At 33.7% G+C, this 21,684-nt stretch overlaps 1 protein-coding gene across 1 annotated transcript in view; it reads right to left on the minus strand.

Moving 5' to 3' along the window:
• The window catches only part of LOC135135490 (protein cycle), a 101,350-nt gene that overhangs the window by 37,850 nt on the left and 41,816 nt on the right, over positions 1–21,684 (minus strand). Inside the window, exons 3-6 of the mRNA XM_064064553.1 lie at positions 21,507–21,578; positions 13,491–13,728; positions 1,775–1,867; positions 1,592–1,709 (exon numbers count right to left, since the gene is read on the minus strand). Of these exons, the coding sequence (XP_063920623.1) occupies positions 1,592–1,709; positions 1,775–1,867; positions 13,491–13,728; positions 21,507–21,578 (521 nt within the window). The remainder of the gene's footprint in view (positions 1–1,591; positions 1,710–1,774; positions 1,868–13,490; positions 13,729–21,506; positions 21,579–21,684) is intronic.

Below are 21,684 nucleotides of genomic sequence, written 5' to 3' on the forward strand. Positions count from 1 at the left end.
TAATGAGCGAAAGATTCTCTTTGTTAAAACTAAGTAAAACATGATTATTATTTGAAATAAAAATAAATAATATCAAGAACTTGTGCTACGTAGTAAAAACATTCATTGTAAATAAGTAAATTATGTAAATAAACCATAAAACCACAAAAATCTTTTTAACACAAATTATATTTCAATACATTTTACTTTACATACTTTAGTGGATATCTGCCCGTCTCTAGTCTAATAAGTTTTCTAAAAAAATATAGTAAATTTTGAGAAAACCCAGTAATAAACACGAACAAAAGGAAGCTCACGAAAGCGTAAAAAAATTTCCAGTGTGTTTTTTATATTTATTTCTACGTTTTCAATAGCACTAACAAGTACCTATTTAAAACAAGTAATAATGTGTTTGTATTATTTATTCGTTTTACAATAATCCCATTTTTTTATCAGAAACTTCAAAACGAAATAAAATCTAATTGACTAGAAATATCGGCGAAATGTGTTAGGATCATCTGGCAACGTAAATTATCTTCATGCCTATTTGAGATTCTTACAACTTTTTTCTGTCGCTCTCTATCGAGTGGTAGATTTAAGAACAGTTTTGTTGCTGTTCTGGGGGTTGTCTATGCGCGCGGTTGGGCTCCAAGCTATTCGACGTCGTTTGACGGCCAAATGTTGGTGCGCTATCTCTTATTCGCCGGCTTTGGGCATGTTCACTCCAAACAATAGAATGGGTCTATCTGTATGTATTTATTAATCAATGGTAGTCGTATCGGTTGCTTTTTGAAAATGTTAATAATCGACTTAAGCACAGGTTCTTCTATAGAAAGTCGACATTGATATTTTAGACTAATTAATGTAAAAATTTTAAAAACTATCTTTCTGATTATCAAAATACGAAATAGTTATTTACATTATAAATGCGGTAGGTTACATTTTACAACGCGAAGATTTAATATTGAAACACGAGGCGAAGCCGAGTGTTTTAATAAATCTGAGCGTTGTAAGATACCTACCACATGTATAATGTATGCAAATTTTTGGCCGATAACTTAGTGGTGCTTATTTTCGTCAATTTTTACATTTTTTTTTGTGTGGAATTTGTAAGTAGGCTTTGCCTGCGTCAAACGTCAGATAAAATTAAAATCGTAACAGATAGTTCGATATGACTGCTGCTTATGCCACCAGATGGCGCTCTCCAAACTCAATAAAAAAAAATCAATTGCTATTATTTTAAAATATTTAACAGATGCATTTATGCGGTATCTTATTTTGGTGAACACAAGCTTTGTTAATGATGACGTGTCAATTTTTTTAAGGGGTTTAGAACTCTGAAAATTTCTGTGTTTATTACCGCACTTAATTTGGTAAATGACAGTTTAATGTGTAAAAATCAAAATACCATGGCTATCTACGATACGTAAATGTCAGTTTTACAGTAAGTTGTCGAGGCCAAAAAGGTAATTTTTTACGCTGTTTTATATGCAAAAAAAAAATGAATATAAAGCGCGGTTTCCAAGACAAGGGTAAATTTTACCCTCAAACTAATATTAATGTTCATCTTATAATAATGTCACAACATAAAAGTGAAAATATACTCACTAACTTTTTGCATCTATTAGTCGTTCCCTAGGATTTAAGTCAGACGCTGATAGTTGTTCTTTTGCTTTAGCTACATCTTTTGGATGTAGAATATCAAATAAACTTTGGCCCAAGAGATCTCCCTACAATAAAAGTTCAATGTATTTATAATTTAAAAACTTATGTTTTTCAATATTTCGAAACTTACTTGTGAGTGATGTAACACTTTTGATACGGACTCTGAAACATACAGAATTCTCCCACGATCGCAGCCAACCACAAATAGAAATCCATCGGTTGCCTACAAATATTAGAAACAAATAATTAATTTTTATATTTGTTTTTTATCAGTAATAATAATAATGATAATATTAAACTAAAACTAGCAAATTTTAAGTTCAAAAACATCTTCTTATATCATGTACCGAAAGACTTTCTTATTCTCGAAGAAAAAGTTTCGGGGTAGAAGTATTTTAAATCTACTGAATTTGCACAACACTTGTATAAATCTGTTAAGAAGACATTTTTGTACTACAAATAGGAACTTCAATAAAGCTGACAAGAAGACCGTTTAATTTAGGAAATTTTAAAATTACCTACACATCTGCCACAGGGCAACAACGACTGTAATCGACAAGTTAAAGAAAACAACGTCTCAGACCATTTTTGAAAATTTTTGGAGAACAAACATGCGTCTGAAGTTGTGTTGGGTATTTTGAGAAATTTTTTTTTGCAACATCGTACTCTGTAATACAGTGCTCTTTCGTTAATCGGTCAGTTCTATGGAATTCATGTCTAAGTCTAAGAGTTTGCCCTCTACGACAAGAGGCCCGACTTCGTAGAGGGCGGATTTACCAGGAAGTAGTGGTACTCTATCGGTAACATTTGTTAAAATTATTAAATGTCTAGTAGTCTATACTGTGGCTAAGTATTGTTTATTTTCAAACGTCATATAACTGACACTTATATGACGGTCTTACCGGGGTTTAAGTGTCATTTCTATGACACCGTGTTTGAGCGGCGCATAAGTACTACTTATACTCCGCTATAAATAAAACATTTATTCTCCGCCGGAGTATAAATATGTGGAAATCATAGTGGTTGTCAACCATAGTAACCATGGTAAGTGAAATCAAGGCAATTCCTTAATGAAGCAAGAAGATGGGAAATAATCATTTCAAAAGAAGATTAATCGTTTGAAAATAAAATATTGTATTTCATTCGGAGTTTAAGTGACTTTATGTGACTCGTATGGACTTAATTCGCCTCGCTATTGCTCGGCGTTTAATCGTCCATACTCCGTCACATAAAGTATCACTTAAACTCCTAATAAAATAAATATCTATTATTTTCAAATGTCATATAATTGACACTTATATGACATTTTTATTGGGGTTTAAGTCTCATTTTTGTCACAGCCTGTTTGAGCGGCGTATAAGTACTACTTATACTCCGCCGGAGTATAAATAGAATACATTTATGTGAAAATCATCGTGATTATCAACCATAGTAACCATGGTAAGTCAGTGCAAGGCAATTTTTTAATGAAGTAAGAAGACAGAAAATAGTCGTTGCAAAAGAGTATTAATGGTCTGAAAATAAAATACTCCTATTGTATTTCATTCGGAGTTTAAGTGAGTTTATGATTGTGACTCGTATAGACTTAATCCGCCTCGCTATGGCTCGGCATTTAATCTTATATACTCCATCACATAAAGTATCACTTAAACTCCTAATAAAATAAAGGTGTACTATTGCAAAAACAGATCAATTAATTCATATTGTCTTGTTCTTCGCTCCCAAGAATTATTTGAGGTACAGTATGTAGTATGTATTATCCACTAATAGATTAACTGACAAAAAAAATCACCAAATATACTGCTGTAAAAATTAGTGCCAAAGGCGACACATAAAAATGGATTTGAAAATAATGTTAAATTACATAAAATTACTTTTCTTTACAAAATACTGTAGGAACTAAATAAATTTAAGGAACCAAGTAGTTTCTTACGTTATAGAGAGCCTTCGCTACGCGGAGTGAGTAAAATGGACAAGCCAACTTTGCACTTTTCTTACAGTTCGTCTATCTTATCAGTTATCACACATGGAGGTAAATGAGAGGAGGGAAGATAGTTCGAAAAAGTGTCTGGTACCACCCTTTCGACCAGGGTCATGAATGTAAAACGTTTACCGGGTACGGGGCATAAAACCCAAAAATAATTTAATAAAATAAAATATAATAGTAGTGGTAAAATTGACTTGAGTTTTTATTTTGCTAGAAATATTTTTGTTTTTATACGTGGCTCGGCGTTGGACTGATCAATATCACGTTGAGGTATGGAGAAGCAGCATTAGCATATTCTACAATGAGTCTAATATCAGTTTTGAAGATCCTTGCAAAGACTAAAGCGCTTGTTTTGGCAAACACTTTGCCTACTTATAAGTAGAGTCCGAATTCTATGCAAAATGCGTACTGGATCCATATTTAGCATATTTTTCTATTTTATATATTTTCCGATTATTTTGAAAAAAAAAAACGTGCATATTTCCATTAAAATTGTATATATTTTTATATTTTTTGCAGAAACAATAATACAATACCGGGTGTCTAGAAAATGGCGGATTAACTCTCCGCTACGCTCGTAACAATTGAGGCTGGGAAAAATAGTAAAAAAAATCCTTCTCACATTTTGGTGGAGTTACTATGATTTTAAAATTGGTTCTTGTGGTAGGTTTAACAACTAAATAACACATTCATGATCAAAATAACTATTAATAAAACTTTTAGTTAATACATGGTGATTTCGAAATATATGCAACAAAAAAATGGGGAATAGCTCACAATAAGATTATTTCACTGTGTAAAATTCAGGTTCCTAAGTGGTATCAATGTCTAGAAAAAATTATTTAAAATTAAATATAAATTGTTATACACGCCGCTTGTAGTGCGTCTTGACTTACTTCTTTCAGTGAATGGCACAGAACGACTCGGATTAAGAACCAAAAAAGTGACTGATAAGAAACGTGCAAAAACACGAAAACGGCCAGTCATGTATCAGTTGCTACCATCGAACGGTCGGGAGTTGGTTTATGGTGAATTTTTCCAATTCAGAGTGTGTCGATTTGGTAATGCTTTATGGTGTGCGCAAACATTTGCATCTGTGGTACAGCATCTGCGAGATCATAGTACCTTCAACCTAAACTCACGATCGTGGCCGTGATAGGACAGAAAGAATACTGCAAGCTGAACAACAAATTTTGGAACGCGACGAAGAAGAGCCCGACATCAGCACTCGCCCACTTGCAGCTGAAGTTGGAGTTTCACAGTTTGTAGTGCATCGTACATTCAAAGAACAAGGCCACATTCATATCATGTTCAAAAGTTCAAGGTTTAGAGCCTGCTGATTGTCCACGTTGTGTAATTTACTTCAAATGGTTGTTACTGCAGTGTCGTAAATGCTCTAACTTTTTAAAGTGCACTTTGTTTACGGATGAAGCAGGATCCATTCACAATGCTGTTTTCAGCAGCCACAGCACTCACATGTGGTCCGATGAAAATCCACATGCTCGTCAAGAAGTACAATTTCAACGATCGGTCGATCGGTTGGATGAAACAGTTAATTAATGGAAATCAACAGTGTCCAAAAACTATCGAAGAGCTTCAACAACAAGTGGAAATGGCAGCCGCTATAGTTTCGTGGAACTCCAGATGGTTTTTTAACTACCAACAATCCTCTTGCGACGCTCTGACGCCTGTATTAATAATAATATAATATCATTAATAATAATAATAATAATAATAATAGTATGTATTATCCACTAATAGATTAACTGATTTCTTCGAACACCGAAGAAATCCACACCCCCCACACAATAGATAAAATAATAAGTGGGCTAAAACAAAAACAACTACATGGAAAATTCTACAAAGACTTAGAAGAAAATCATGTCAATAAGAAGATGTCATTGATTTGGTTAAAAAAATCAAGTTTGTATGCCGAAACAGAAGGATTTGTGTTTGCTATTCAAGACCAAGTAATCAATACCAAGAATTATAGAAAATACATCATCAAAGATCCGAACATAAAAAACGACTGCTGTCGCCTATGCAAAGCAAAACCTGAAACGATCCAGCACATAATCTCTTCTTGCAGCATCCTAGCACAAACTGATTACAAAGCTAGACACGACAACGCAGCCAAAATCATTCACAAAGAATTAGCAACACTTATGAACTTAATCGAAGATACGACACCCTATTACACTTACATTCCGTCTCCATTCCTTGAAAATAACAAATACAAATTATACTGGGATCGCACAATACTTACAGACTTAAACATTACAGCTAACAGACCAGACATCATACTTATCAAAAAACACACGAACGAAGCCATTCTCATTGACATTGCTATTCCTAACACAAACAACATTATTCAAACATACGACACCAAGATTTCAAAATATCTACAATTATCGATAGAAATGAAATCCATGTTGAATCTTAAAAAAATTTCAATTCTACCCCTAGTTATCTCTAATGTAGGTGTAGTTCCAAATAGCTTAGTTGAGAATTTAAAGTCTTTGCATTTGAATGATTCAATAATTGTCAAAATTCAAAAAGCTGTTTTGTTAGGAACATGTCATATTGTTCGTAAGTTTCTTGAACAGTCTGATCATGTCAGTCAGATTAGATTAGCACCAGTAGGTCAGAGTAGTGTAGGTCACTTTTCATGTGATGCGCGGATAAATGGTCGGTAGTTACGCTGGACTTTTGGGGATGGGGTGAGATTAGAGAATAATAGCAGACTAATTTGTATGCTGTAATTCTAGAATCTCGAAAGTTGTTCTGTTAATCTAATCAATGCATATCATTACTTGGTCTTAGTACCCGTAATGATAGAAGTCTTGCCTGAATGCCGGTCATTTCCGGGTCAGTGGTGGGTCTTAAAATAAAAAAAAAAATAATAATAATAATAATGTCTTTATTGCCCAACAGAATTTCCATTTAGAGGACAAATTAAGTTAAAGTAACAACACAAGAATTAACGAAATAATAAAAATAATAATATGGTAAAACAGTAAACTAAATAAATCTAAATTAAACAATAATGTGATACTTTCAAGCAGTTTTTAACAAACAAAGTAAATAATGCAATTAATTAAGATTCCCTAAAAATAAATAAATAAATAAATTAAATTGTAATGCAAATTACCTTATGAACAAAAAACATAACAACTATCTAGCAATATTTCATTAAATAAGATTAATTGGTTCCAAGAAATATATCATCATAGAATTTGTCGGCATACCGACACATATTAGTAATTGGCGCCTTTCGTAACAAGTTAGTTTTGGGTGTTGGTAAATAAAACGTTGCTGAATGTCTTGAGGATATGCGGGGAACATAAATATTAACGTTCGAAAGAAGATTCACACAGTCAATTTCATTATGAATAAGTTTATGCATAAATTGAGCAGTTAAGTAGTTTCGTCTCTCAAGCAAGGATTTAAAATGATGCTCTTGGAGCAATGCATCATAGCTGATATTCCTCTCAGGGTATACACCATGAATTTTGAACGAAATATACTTGAGAAACCTGCCCTGAATTCTTTCAATATCTAACTGTCTATTCAAATAATAAGGTTGCCAGCTAATGCATGCATACTCTAGTTTACTTATAACCAAGGCAAAATACAATACCTTAAATAGCATTATGTTTTTGAAATTAGCAGAAACACGCCTAATAAAGCCTAAGGTTTTAGAAGCAGCGGAAGTAATGCTGTCATTGTGTTCACAAAAACTTAAATTCAAATCAAATAGTACCCCAAGATCTTTTATCTTATCAACAGAGTTTAGTATTGCTAGTATTGCTAGTCAAGGACAACATTTTCAACATTTCTTGTAAAAAGGCAGTAGCATTCTAAATTGCTCTTATTTTTGTTCCAATAAACAATGTAAAATCGTTGTGGCAAGGACCAAACATCCGTCAGAATCAAAAGTCGATCATCATGGAGCATTACCAAAAATTGGTCCTGCTCAGGACCACCATTTGTTTCTACAACGAATAATCTTTCGCACTGACCTTTAACGATGAATGAATGCACGAATGAACGAATGATAAGCAGCAAAAAGTCGGTTTTACTTTTAATTGATACTGAAAGTGTTTATATCGTTCTTATTCGAACGTATTTCCATCTACTGTTTACAAGGTGGATCAGTAACTTCGTATCGAGGGTGGTTCATGGGGTTTTGCCCCATTCGATTTTTAATTTATTTTTTCTATATTTACACACTACTACGGCACGTGATGCGGTGGTTAAAATTATTGCATATATTTCGAAATCACTCTGTATTTCTCTTGCCCATAACCATGTTTAATTACCATTTCAGTTAAAATGTACAAAAATATGGCTGTGTTGTTTTTGTAACAATTTGATAAAATTTCATTTGACAACAATGTTTACCTGATATAAAGCGAAGGTACAAATCAGCGTAAATCGAGTAAGCAGTTAAAAATGTTTGACGTATCAATCATAAATGTCACAGTTTTCAAAACACTACATTTAAAATGTTCGCAGTTAATGAGTATGGTGATATGTACTTGGTTTTTGACGAATGTAAAAAGGGAATGCCACTGTTACCGTACGAGTTTAAACTGAGTATTATCGGGGAATAAGGCATCTCACAGTATATGTGATTAAGCAACTGGAAGCAAGATGAAGAGAAACAGGCAACTTGCTTTCTACTGGCATCCAGTTCCATGATCGAGGTTGTACTAGGACCACACGTACTCCACAGTTAGAAGAGGCTGTCTTACATCTTGTGGCTGACGACCGGACAAGAAATGGTCGGGATATTGGCAGAGTTGGGAGTGGATCCAAGCACAATAAATAAAATTACAGAAGTTAGAAGCTTCATCCGTATCATTACAACAACAATGTATAACCTTCCCTTCACGGAGCTTACGATTTACCTCTAAAATTTTGTACACAAAAAAATGATCAAAATTTGGAAACATTACAATTTACAAGCTTACTTACATGCACAAGGCAGGAATTTTGAACATCTTCTCTTGTGTTTAGTCGATTATGCTTTCATGGGTTTTTATTTTGTTGCTTTTGTTTTTGTTCATAATTTATGATTGTCTTATTAAAATTTTTTTTTTTGGTTTATTAATTAATGAAAAATAACATCTTGCTTTATTAATACATAGATAACAATGCCCAACGATTAATAACAACTGGTTGCGATGGTAATTTTCCTAAATAAAATAAAAGGTGGATTTCAATCACCATCGTTACTAAAAAATCAGAAAGTAGGCTGAAGGTATTCACGCATTAGGTACGTGCAGTGTTTACTTTTATAGAATTGCGTTTTTTTGCCATTTCTATTGAAACACCACCTGTTGATTTTGCTCAAAATTTAGCGATTGGTAACAGCTTTCGGTTGATTGACAACGGCTTTTAGTTAGAAAATTGTCTGAATATGAACGTTGCCAAATTTACGATTAACAAGTGGTGTTTCAATAGAAATGGCAAAGACTATACATCATAAAGAATTTTTTTATTATTTTATTTTTGGGACTCTCGAAACCCCCGTACATAACGTACCGCTACTTTCCAGGCAGCCGGTATACAGTGACAAAAAAGATAATGTCCCGGTTAACTGACCTATCAACGCGCAGCTCAAACCGCTAATATACCTATAATAGAAATTTGAAATTTGGAAAGATGTTCATTTTATACTGGAGGCATGATTTAGGAATTTTCACGAAATTCATCCCTTAAGAGAGTGAAAAGGGGCGGTAAAATTAGTATAGGACCAATACTGTAAATTTACATATAGACTTTGCCATTTTTATTGAAACACCACTTGTTAATCGTAAATTTGGCAACGTTCATATTCAGACAATTTTCTAACTAAAAGCCGTTGTCAATCAACCGAAAGCTGTTACCAATCGCTAAATTTTGAGCAAAATCAACAGGTGGTGTTTCAATAGAAATGGCAAAGACAATATTGTATATGAAACTTGGTATTAATGCTTTTCAACACAAATAATGAAACACGTATGTCAACATTTTCCGAGATTCAACCCCTAAGGAGGTGAAAAGGGGTGTGCATGGGAGGAAATTTTGTTTTTATGGTAATCTTTACCTAAAACCTGGTATCAATGCTCTTCAACACAAATAATGAAACACATATTTAAGCATTCTCCAAGATTCGACCCCTAAAAGGGTGAAAAGTGGTGGCTAAGTTTTAATGGCTAAGTTCTGGTGGTTAAGTTTGTATGGGAACAATATTTCTACTGTAAATTTAAATTTTTACATGGAACTTGGTATTATTATGCTGCAACACAAATAATGAGACCCTTGTTTAAGCATTTTCTAAGATTCAATCCCTAAGGAGGTGAAATGTGGTGGCTCAGTTTTGTATGGGAAAAATATTTGTATTGTAAATTTAAATTTTTACCTGAAATTTGGTATTAATGCTCTTCAACACAAGTAATAAAACACGTATTTCAGTATTGTCCGAAATTCAACCCCTAAGGTGGTAAAATGGGGTGTGGCTAAATTTATATGGGAAAAATCTTTTTATGGTGATGTTTACTTAAAACTTGGTATTAATGGTTTTCAACACAAATAATGAAACATTGATTTAAGCATTTTCCGAAATTCAACCCCAAAGGGTCGGAAAAGTGGTGGCTATATTTGTGTGGGAAAATATTTGTATTGTAGATTTACATTTTTACGTGAAACTTGATATTAATATTCTTTAACACAAATAATGAAACACGTATTTCGGATTTTTTCGAGTTTCCACATCTAAGAAAACGAAAGGGGGTGATAAAGTTTGTATGAGGAAAAGTATTTGTATGCCAATTTTTAGTTGAAACTTTGTATTAATGGGCTTCAACATATTTTTTACTTTAAAGTTGGTAACAATGTTCTTCAACACAACGAATCGTCTACGCCAGCGAAAAGCTAGTACCATATTTGTGATAAACAAATTATGTAAACAAATCTAGGAACTCGATTTTAACCTGTTTCTAATTATCGTATCGATTTGAAAATTTGCAAGGGTGTGTAATTTGGATGACAATACAATAATCAGGTACTATCGAACAGTGGGGGTTCACCCTACTCTCTAAATTTTGCCGTATGTCACAAAATTTGACTGCAGTCGTAGTCTTGACAGTAGTCACAAAAGTAGTGTGTGACATTTACCGTTAAATTGTCCGCTACTCCTGAGAACAAAAATGAATAATTTGGATGACGGTACAATAATTTCGAATGTGACCGAGCTAATCTGATGATGGAGCCGTAAGATAGCCACTAGAACTCCATAATCGAACAAGCGTATCCTAACTACACTTTTATTAAAAAGTTACCATGCTTACAATAACTTTAAAACGTCTGCAGGATCTCAAAGTATTGATTTCTGCAACTCTTAAGTTATTCACTAACATAAATTGACTGATCCATATATTTTTTTGAGTCACTGTAAAAGCAAATCTAAAAAATTTGAATGCAATGATAAATTACGAAAATATACTGATGATATTTTGCACATTTTAGATAGGATTTATTCGGCAAAATCTTCAGATGACGTCATCAGGTTTTTGGGCTTGATAAACAGATATATTTTGATTAAAAACCTACCATGTCAAACACTAACTTCAAAACGTCTGCAATTTTTCAAAGTTCATTTTTGCAATTCTTGTTTAATCAATAAAATAAATTGACTCAGTGATTAATTTTTTTGAGACACTCTCTATAAGCAAAACTAAAAAATATGAATGGAATGATAAATCACAAGTATAGTACAGTCTCATCATACTTTGGACATTTTAGATAGGATTCATTTGGCACAATTTTGGGCTGACGTCATTAATGTTTTGGAGGGAATTAGTAAATATATTTTGAATAAAAATTTATTATGCTTATCATATTATGTTTAAAACATCTGAGAGATTTCAAAGCATTCGCTTTTGCAGATTCAAAATTAAATTGTAGGTGAAACGAAGTTCACGGGGTCAGCTAGTCACTTATGAAATACATGTAATAATATACTTACTATTTTCTACTCCTATCATATTAAACTCAACTCAACACATACATCAAATCAAGTCGCGTATGGACTCCTTACATAAATATTACACACAGTTCCCCAAAACGGTGTGTAGTATCTGCGAAGGCATGGTTTTTAAATCAAGTAAGTAGTAATGTCAATTTTGACGTTTCAATTTGGATTTGGTTCAGTGGTAAATATAAATTAAGTTATGGCGTTTTTTTAATGATTGGTTCTATAGTCAATGTTGGCAGTATCTAGATACTTGTATCTAAAAAAATTATCTAGATATAGTCGAATTTATGCACAAAATATCTGTATCTAGATGCAAAATTAATGGCGCAGATACAGATACAATTTTTTATTTCACTTTTTTTCAGTAGTTATTAGTTGAGTTATACTAGTAGTAATTTTTGATACTTCATGTTGGTGATTTTGGTCACATAAACAAAAATAGAGGTAAGAGGTCCACTAATAGTGTTCTGTCACGGAAATTTTCATATTTTAAATACCACCATTTCCTACATTGTAGCCTTCAGTACTTATACATCTTTAAATATAATCCTGAGGGGTAATAAATCTAAGCCATGGTAAGATGGTATTTTAAAAACCATAAACCACAATTCACTATTCACTGCGTTTTACCCTTATCCGGGGCAATGCATCTTATCTGTGTATCTGAGCAACCCCGGTTCACTATGGGCCATGTACTCGGTGTTGGGAGCAACTGTTATCATTAAGGACAATATAAACATCGCTGCATATTCCAAATTAGTTGCTTTTCTTAAGAAAATCTGAAGAGTTTAGAAGTTAAAAATCGCGAATATTAAGTTCACAACAAATTCAAAATTTTTTGAAGAGAGCATCTGCTAGCAAATATTTATTTATGAATTATGAAAGTATTGTTACGAAATAAACTCATAACCGCTCCGGTGCGATGTCATGGATTTTTTTAGTATGTGTGTCGATGAACTCATCGACGGCCGAGCGGCGGACGCATAAAGACAAGTCTGGCGCCGGTTACCGGAAGTCTCGAAGCGGAGTCGCGATGAATATTCGAGAAAGATCTCGATCGGAGAAGTATGGATTTAAATAGAGGCGACCGTCGGGAATGGATTATTCAACTAGTTGAGTCAAGAGCGCCCAGTGAAATGCGCCGGAATAATATTTGTACATAATCGCCACAATTCACTATTCACTGCGTTTTACCCTTATCCGGGGCAATGCATCTTATCTGTGTATCTGAGCAACCCCGGTTCACACAATAGTTAGTCGTGTAATTCGAGTTATTAGGAAATAAATTGTTGAGTTTTAATCCACGCCAATTTTTAATCGCCCGTACATCGTAACAGTATGTATATTAATTTTTAGTTACATTTATTTTATGTATTATTTTAGGTGGTTTCTAGTTTGTGTTATTGCTCTAAATGTCGCCTGCCGGAAATAAGAATTGAAAAATACGAAAATTGATGACGTAGAGGATACTGGAAATTCACTCATCATTAAAATTCCCAGTTCTAAAACCAAAACACAACATTCTTTAGAAGGAAGGACGGAAGGAAAGACTGACAGATGGACAGACCGACGGACGGACAGATAGACAGACTGACAGAGGGAAAGACGGGCAGACAGACACACAGACGGAAACGAGAGACCTATTTCTTCGTAGTCTGGGGGTTATGAAAGGTCGAGAATACATAAAATTACAATTCTTCCTTGCCTTACTCGAGAGTAAGTAAAAATAGTATATACGACATGGACCTCACGTTTACAACAACATAATGATTGTCTTCACTACCTTGGCGTATAATGTACTATTATTTTATGTTAATAAAATCAACAAAATCTTACCTGGAGTATTAAGTGCTTTAATTCTTGATCAGACAAGAACGATGGTTTATAGTGTCCCTCGGTGTATGAATGAACTGCACCTCGTATTGTCTTCAAGTGTTGCACTGCCATTCTAAGAACGGTTAACTTGTCGAGTTTTCTAGACATGGCGTGGCACATGGGAATCATTGCTGAGAGTTCCGTAATGTAAGTATTCATTTTGTCGCGACGTCTTTTTTCTATTTCGCTATGATTTTGTCTGTTAAAATAATTTAAATATATTAATAATCTTATTAGAAACAAGATGCTTCACTATACACAGAAATTTATACCATTATAAAATAGTATATTATTAGCCAAGGTTGCAAAGCCAAGCATTCTAGACCGAGCGCAAATTAGAACCCGAGACGCGCAGCGTCGAGGGCTCTAAAGCGCGAGGTCTAGAAGTGGCTTTACAACCGTGCTAATATACTATTTTTTTCACTAGTAGAAACCATAAGAGAATAAATTGAAAAACGTTCACTTTTTTAACGCAACATGATTTTGTTTTAATTTCTAGTCAAACTTAATCTAAATCTTCAACACAAAGAAAACCGTTTACACTTGTCGCTGAATTAATCATTTTATCTTCACCGTCTACCAACTACCATGCGTATACTCAACTAATGTTAGTGGCACACATTTGTTCATTTTTTAAGAAATAATCACATCAAGTATTTCGTATATAACCTCAATCTTCTTTTTTGAACCTTGGTCGCAAAAGTTGAATTTTGCTACCTCTAAATAAGTCGACATTTGCATGCTTCATGGCTGCTAGTGAAAAAACATTAATTTTCGTTCTTGTTCTGTTTCTCATTATACACATCGGTATAGTATCCTCAAATATTATTGCGATTCTAGTGTTTTCGGTCTTTTTCTACTATCAATTTTTTCACTGCTTCACTCTGTGGAAAAAGCGAATATTGACATTTTTCGGTAAGCTGGTAGAGTTTGTTTCATCATGAAAGTACATCGATGAGGAAAGTTGGAATGTGCGCACAAACGCGTTTATAAGATAAAGCGTAGCTTCCCACCAGATTCAAATGTCCAGTGACGTAACACCAGCCACTGAGAAAAATCTATTATAAATTATTAAACATTATCTTATATGTATAACCTCAATATTGATTGTTAAAAAATTAAAAAAATATTATTTTTTTTTTGTTTAGTCAGAATAATAGGAGTATTAGTTTTCATAAAATAAAATAATTTCTTTTTCAAAATATTCACTTCGTGGTAAAAATGCGGTGTGATAAAACATTATTTTAATATAAATATGGGGTGGATTTATTGTGTTGTCAACTGTAATTTGCAGTTTATTCATCAGTCAGGCACCAAGATAAGTAGGTATATATGTATATCTATAAATATGCTCAAAAAAAAAATATTGAAAATTATGCAATTATGATGAAGACAGGTCACAAGGAGGTTCAGATAACGCAAATGTACGAGGAGCTATGCAAAAAATAACACAAGTATACAAATGGGGAATTACGTTTGACGGTAAATTGGTGAGTTCCTTTCTACAGAGAATTGATGAACTTATACTCTGTTCAAATAAAATAGTCAGTGATCACCGTGAAATCTGCATGATGCATTCTGGAGACGAGTGCGCGTAAGATTACTGCGCCTAGCCCGTGTTACACTGTAAAGAAATTTTAAGTTCTGATTTTGACAAAATAATGTTTCCAACATCCGACATGATTTTTACAATTGAGTAAAAAAGGACAAGTCCTGTAAAGTGTTACTATGTGTTTAAACATTTGATGCTGATTTGCAGGAATAAACAAATTAAAACATTTGCCAAACAGCGGTTGCTAACGATGTCAGAAAAAGTGACTCGATGTGAACTCTTTCCCAAAATAGTAATTATTTTATCGAATAAAAAAATATGTTGACAGTATGAAGTAAAATCCATAACGACATACGTCCGGTCACTCTTATCGTATACTCGTTTCGAAATTAAAGACTCGGCTTCCTACGGTCGCCTCGTCCTGAAACATCTAACTCGTTCTATAAAATTTGTCTTAGCTCATCTGGCAACGTTGTAATTTATCTAAATGCTTACTATGAGATTTTTACACATTTTTTTCGTCGCCCTCTATCGAGTGGTAGATTTATTGAATGTATTGTTGCTGTGATTTGGATTGCCTATGCGCGTGATTGGTGTCCAAGCTTTTCGTCGGCGTTTGACGGCCGAATGTTGGTGCGCCATCTCTTGTTCGCCGGCCTTTGGCCTGTTCGCTCCAAACAATAGCATGGGTCTATCTATATGTATTTAATCAATGCAAGAGATAAGATCCATTAAACAGTTGGCTTATGTCTGCGGAACGTTAGAAGCCGCCTTTACGACGCAACAGCGATTCCAACCCCCGCCAAGCAAAATTGTAGCGTTACTAGAACCCAGTGACGGCTCGTTAGGGGTGGCAGGGTCGGCCAGGACGTACCAAATAATTTCAGAAATAAGAAAACAAATTTGTTTGAACATCAAACATTTTTAGTAACATTTTTGAAAAACTGATACGGTAAAATGTACAATAATTTATACAAAATTAATAAACAAATAAATACAAAAAATAATTACTATTGAGTTCTAATAATTAGGACATAGTTTAATGTTTTAAATTCATCCCGCAGAGAAACTATTTTACTATGTCAATTGCTATAGATACGGCGGCCAGTAGATGCATTGAAACTAGTAGTAATCTACGAGTTACCAACGTACTTGGATAATTCGCTTCGTCCATCGCTGCATTTTTGGTAATTGTAATCACCGCATGATACTGGACTGGTGATAATGAGGAGTGGGAAAAATTTTCTAGCGCGTCGAATAATTTTGCCTGTCTCTAGTAATTATACTGGTAAATATACGAGTATATTGGAATTTCTATAAAAACTCACGACAGACACTGTTCGCTATACAGTTGACGCGAATGGCGACTTGGTTAATTATTTATCGATACATAAATTTAAAGAATTAACTTATGTCGACAAAGTTTTTGTGAAACAGCTGACTGTTCCTCGACCGTTAATGAGAATAACCTTGATTAACTGGCAGCGAAACACGTAACAAATTATTTTGCTGGTATTGTTTATTATTTTCGGAATTCAAGCACCCTTAAAATTCTAGCGATTATGATAATTTAAAAACGTTCATCGTACACTGGCCAAACACGAAATTTCTAAGGAGCGTATTTATTCGTCTCTAAAATTTAAATTGTTCAGAACACACAATGTAGCAAATTTGTTGGATAGTGCCATATGCGAATAAATAATAAATAAATACAATGAAACTGTTCGAGAAAACAGAATTGTGTTACAACATTTAATAAACATGACTATTCCTTTCACCTGTCATTTGTAAAAAATGAACCAATAAAAATGCGAATTTACACATTTGTTACTATGGTTTCAACGAATTCTACCGAATATTCCACTAGTGGAAATATCATCGGATATTCCACTGGTGGTCGAGCGAATATTTTTAACAAATGAATATTTTAAAATTAACAACAAAATATATATTTATTAAACATTATTTTTTTTAATTTTCCGAACTCGCATTTGTTGACATGGAAATCGAATCATGCCTACAATTATTTTGAATGTGTTTTGAGTCAGTTTCAATAAAAGAAGGGTTGGTTGGCTCTTGGATTAGTCTACCGAATACCAGTCGTAGTCCACGTTAAGTAGACTATTTTTCAAACTGGTTTCACTCATTCAATTGTGCTTGTGAATCTCACTTGTGCTAACGCATTCGTGGATTCATTTGCAAGCACAATTGACATTCGTGACGGTTTGAAAAATAATCGACATAACTTGGCCTGCTCGTGGTATTACATATCATTATTTTTCTCTCAACACAAGAAATGGCATTTCCAGATAACGACGAAACAAGTGGTTTAAATATTAATTGTACTATTACTAATATGATGAACATTTGAAGAAGGTAAATTGCCTAAGTTGTCTGTACCTTCGTCACGGTCAAATTCAAACGATGCTCCTGGACTTTCATTAGGCTTGTTTTACAGGAGATGGACTATCAAGCGTTGCAAATTTTAGTTGAGTATCCACACATCCATAGCAACGAAAATTTCAGTGGTAGTGCGAATTTTTAGATTTTTTATTTTATTCCATTTTGACAATTTAAACTGACTTTATTAACTCCATAGTAACCTTCATAAGGAGTTCATGATTCACTAGTGAAATCAAAGCGTTTGAATTCACTAGTAGAATCAAAACGTTCAGTGAATTAAAAAATTTCAATTAAGAACAGATTTTTATTTCTTCTCCAAAAATATTAACATTGAATTAGTCTTTGTCATTGTAGTGTGAAATATAAAAGTTACAATTATTCAAATTATTAAAATTTATATTAAATTTCCGATGAATGGGCAAAATAATGTCTTCGTGTCTGGAATTTGGACTACAAGTACGCTACCCCTGTCTTCAACATCATCAACTGACATGGCCACCAATTCACCCATTCTACATCCTCCAAAAACTCCCACGACAAAAATTACTTTTTGCAGTAAATATTCATCATCAGAAGCATTATCTAAAAACCTTTCCATTTCTTCGAGCGTGAACACTTTGGATTTCTTTGGTCTGTGCCCTACAGACTGTTGTTTTAGGAAAGCTGACACTTGATGAAATCTATAATAATGAATATTTTAAACCTTATATTAATCATTGCGATGTCACAAACCTGCTTATATCAATATTTTCCTTCACAGATAACATCTTCTTCAGTTGGGAATAATACGACCATAGTGATGAAGATTTAGCATTTTTTGACCGTTCCGAAATATAAGCCAAAATTATTCTTTCATCTACTCCTTTTGCATGCTTTCGTTTCCTCCATTCACAAAAATTCGTATACTCTTTTTCATATGAATGCTTGGATCTTGCTGGCACCACCTTATTGATAGCTTCCAAAGCTTTGTCTAGGACTGCTGAGGGTACAAACACTTCGTTTTCGTCTTTATCTTCCAAAATTCCAAACATTTTTGTCTAGGAAAACACAAATGCCGCCAGTGTTACAAATTTAGAAAAATGTAAACAACTGGTTGTTAAGCTGGTTGTCACGAAAATTAGTTTCGCAGTTTACACGATTTCTCGATTCGAATTTTTATTTATTGAAATTTTATTAATAAAATTCGTCAAAATGGAATAAAAACATATATACACCGCGTGAATCAAACATATTTATTCACTCGAAGAAATGATCTCACTCGCACTGCGTGCTCGTGATATCAACATCTTCTCGTGAATAAACGTATGTTTGATTCACTTGGTGCATAATATTTATTATTCGTGTTGTCGATGACAGTGTGAATAAAGTGTTGCTATAAACATTTTATTCATCCTTTCGATTAAACTATTGTTTTAATAGCGAGATTTAACATACAAAATGAGAATTGTAATAGTAGAAATGGGAAAAAAAACTTTATTTCAGTACCTACATACACTTTTTACATCCAATATTGTTTATCGATCACATTCATTTACTTGAAAAAATATCGGGCCTATGAATCGTCGTCTGGAAACAGCTAACCACACACCAACCTTTACTGTGTGTAATGGTGTTTCTTCAAAAGATTGAGGATTTTCTATACACCAAATTCTGAAGTTCTGTGATTTGACGTAGCCCGACAGATGAAACCAGGCTTCATCAGAAAAAAACGACAAATCGAGAATCCTGTTATCGTCCATATTAGCTTGAAACCAACGACAATACTGGACGCAGTGAGGAAAATCAGCTGGTTGCAGCTCCTGAACTATCGAAATCTTATATGGATGCATATGTAACTTTTATTTTACGATTTTCTGGCACGTGCTGTATGGCACGTGCTGTATGGTACTCCAGACTGTAAAGATAATTTTGACAAAGATTTATTCGGACTTTGTTCCATTCTCGTCCTTAAATCTTCAACAACGTCTTCACTAGCTTGGGGTCTCCCCGTCGGTGTTCACTTAGAAGCGCTACCAGTGTCGTTAAATCTGGCCACAATTCGCAGTATATGCGTCTTCAAAAATTCTTCCTCAATGACAACAGGATATTTCACCAGATACTCATTTTTAGATGCATCCACACAGTACACTCAGTCCCCATCCTAACGTAAAAAAGTCATTTGTGACACTGACCATATTTATTCCTCTGTGTTCATTACCTGAGATTATTCCACAATGGTCTGAAGTTTTGTAAAAACTGTTTTTTGAGACACTTATTAAAGTTCGAACAAAAGAGAAGACAGCAAAAATGAAAACAAGACAGGTCAATTAACGCACAAAGTGTGGGAAAACGCACCAGTAATCAGTACTACAAACGAAAAAATTATTGGCATCCGACAGAATTTGATGAAGCGTTGGCGCCGAAACGGTGCAGCCACTAATGTGGCGTTAAAAATAAAAATTCTAATATTAGTGTAATCTTTTCCACAAAACTGAACAAGACAATGTCAACAAAGTCATGGCCTTCCTTGACTACAATATTTTATAATGACCCTGTATAAGTAGTGTGAAAACCGTTTATTTGGTTGAATATAATTACAGGTAGGTATGGTTTAGTTAATATTGTGTTAGTACTGGTGTGGTTAACTTTTTAAACAAAAGACAACTTTATAGTTGTCATCACTACGATTGTCATCACCGTCATTATGACAATCTGTATATCACCCAAGCTGCGGTGTGCAAGACAAAACACGTTAAATAATCTTGGTTCTAGAAAAAGTAGACTGTACAACTCAAGTGGATTGTCCATATCACCTTCGAGCGAAATAAACTGTGTGTTGACGACAGTAAACACACTGTCATTCGTGTGTTTACTGACGTCCTCAGGTGATATGGGCATCATATCCACTCTTGTTGTACAATCTACTATTTTAGACGACTGTTTACGAAACAGACACTTTCAACACTACAATTTATATATGAAAGTTCTGAATATCATATTAGTTACTTTTTCCAATTTCTACTAATAAAATGCTCATTTTGTATGTTAAATCTCGCTATTAAAACAATAGTTTAATTGAAAGGATGAATAAAATGTTTATAGCAACACTTTATTCACACTGTCATTGATAACACGAATATAGTAAAAAATCTAAAAATTCGCACTACCACTGAAATTTTCGTTGCTATGGATGTATGGATATTCAACTAAAATTTGCAACGCTTGATAGTCCTCCTCCTGTAAAACAATTCTAATGAAAGACCAGGAACATCCTTTGAATTTGACCGTGACGAAAGTACAGGCAGCTTAGGCAATTTACCTTCTTTAAATGTTCGTCATATTAGTAATAGTACAGTTAATATGTATGTGTATGGATTACCTAAAAAATACATTTTTTGAAAAATTTTGCGAAATTGGAAAATATCTTGTATGATACACGTGAATAAACGAATTTTATCCACTCAAAAACATTATCACACTCGGCTTCGCCTCGTGTGCTAAACTGTTATTTCGTTAGATAAAATACACTTTTATTCACTTATACCATAAATAGGTATTTTATCATATCAGTAACTTTTTATCGCCTTCGATACGCCTTAGTAACGTTTGTGCTTGCACGTTTATTTTCAAAAATCAAGTAACTAGACAGACAAATTTGATATTTCTTTGACAGTTTTTTATGCCACAATGCAAATGAGTGATAGTGACAAAGAAATCACTTGTACGCCGCCTGCAGTATTGGAGGCGGCAAAAGAAGCTACCTTCTTGTTTTGAAGGGTGCAGAATACGCTAATTTAAATTTGTTAATAATTTCAATTTTCAGTCTTTCGTTCAAATCTTTTATTGTGTTACAGTCGTCTAAAAAACAGTGTTCGTAACTCGTTCGAAATTAATAAATATCTGTGCTCATATTTAATAGATTGCTCGTGCTCCACTCCGCTCCGCACTCGTATATTTATTATAAACACTCGCTTGATATTTGTTAATATCGACACTTGTTACGAAATATACTATAATGCCACATAATGTGGTGTATGACTTACTTTTTATTTTCATCAGATGTTTTCACTGACTTCACATCATCTGCATTGTCTTCGTCTGGGTCACTTGTGTCACTGCAAAATAAAACTGAAATGTAATAAACACGTCTTCCGTAATGTTAGTTACTTTTTGTTAATACCAGGTACTTGGGGTTCAAAAGTATTAGGATATATTCTATTT

This window comes from Zophobas morio, unplaced genomic scaffold, assembly GCF_036711695.1.
Source record: "Zophobas morio isolate AGI-343-1 ecotype UQ-CSIRO unplaced genomic scaffold, CSIRO_AGI_Zmor_V1 ptg000024l, whole genome shotgun sequence".
Classification (NCBI taxonomy): domain Eukaryota; kingdom Metazoa; phylum Arthropoda; class Insecta; order Coleoptera; family Tenebrionidae; genus Zophobas; species Zophobas morio.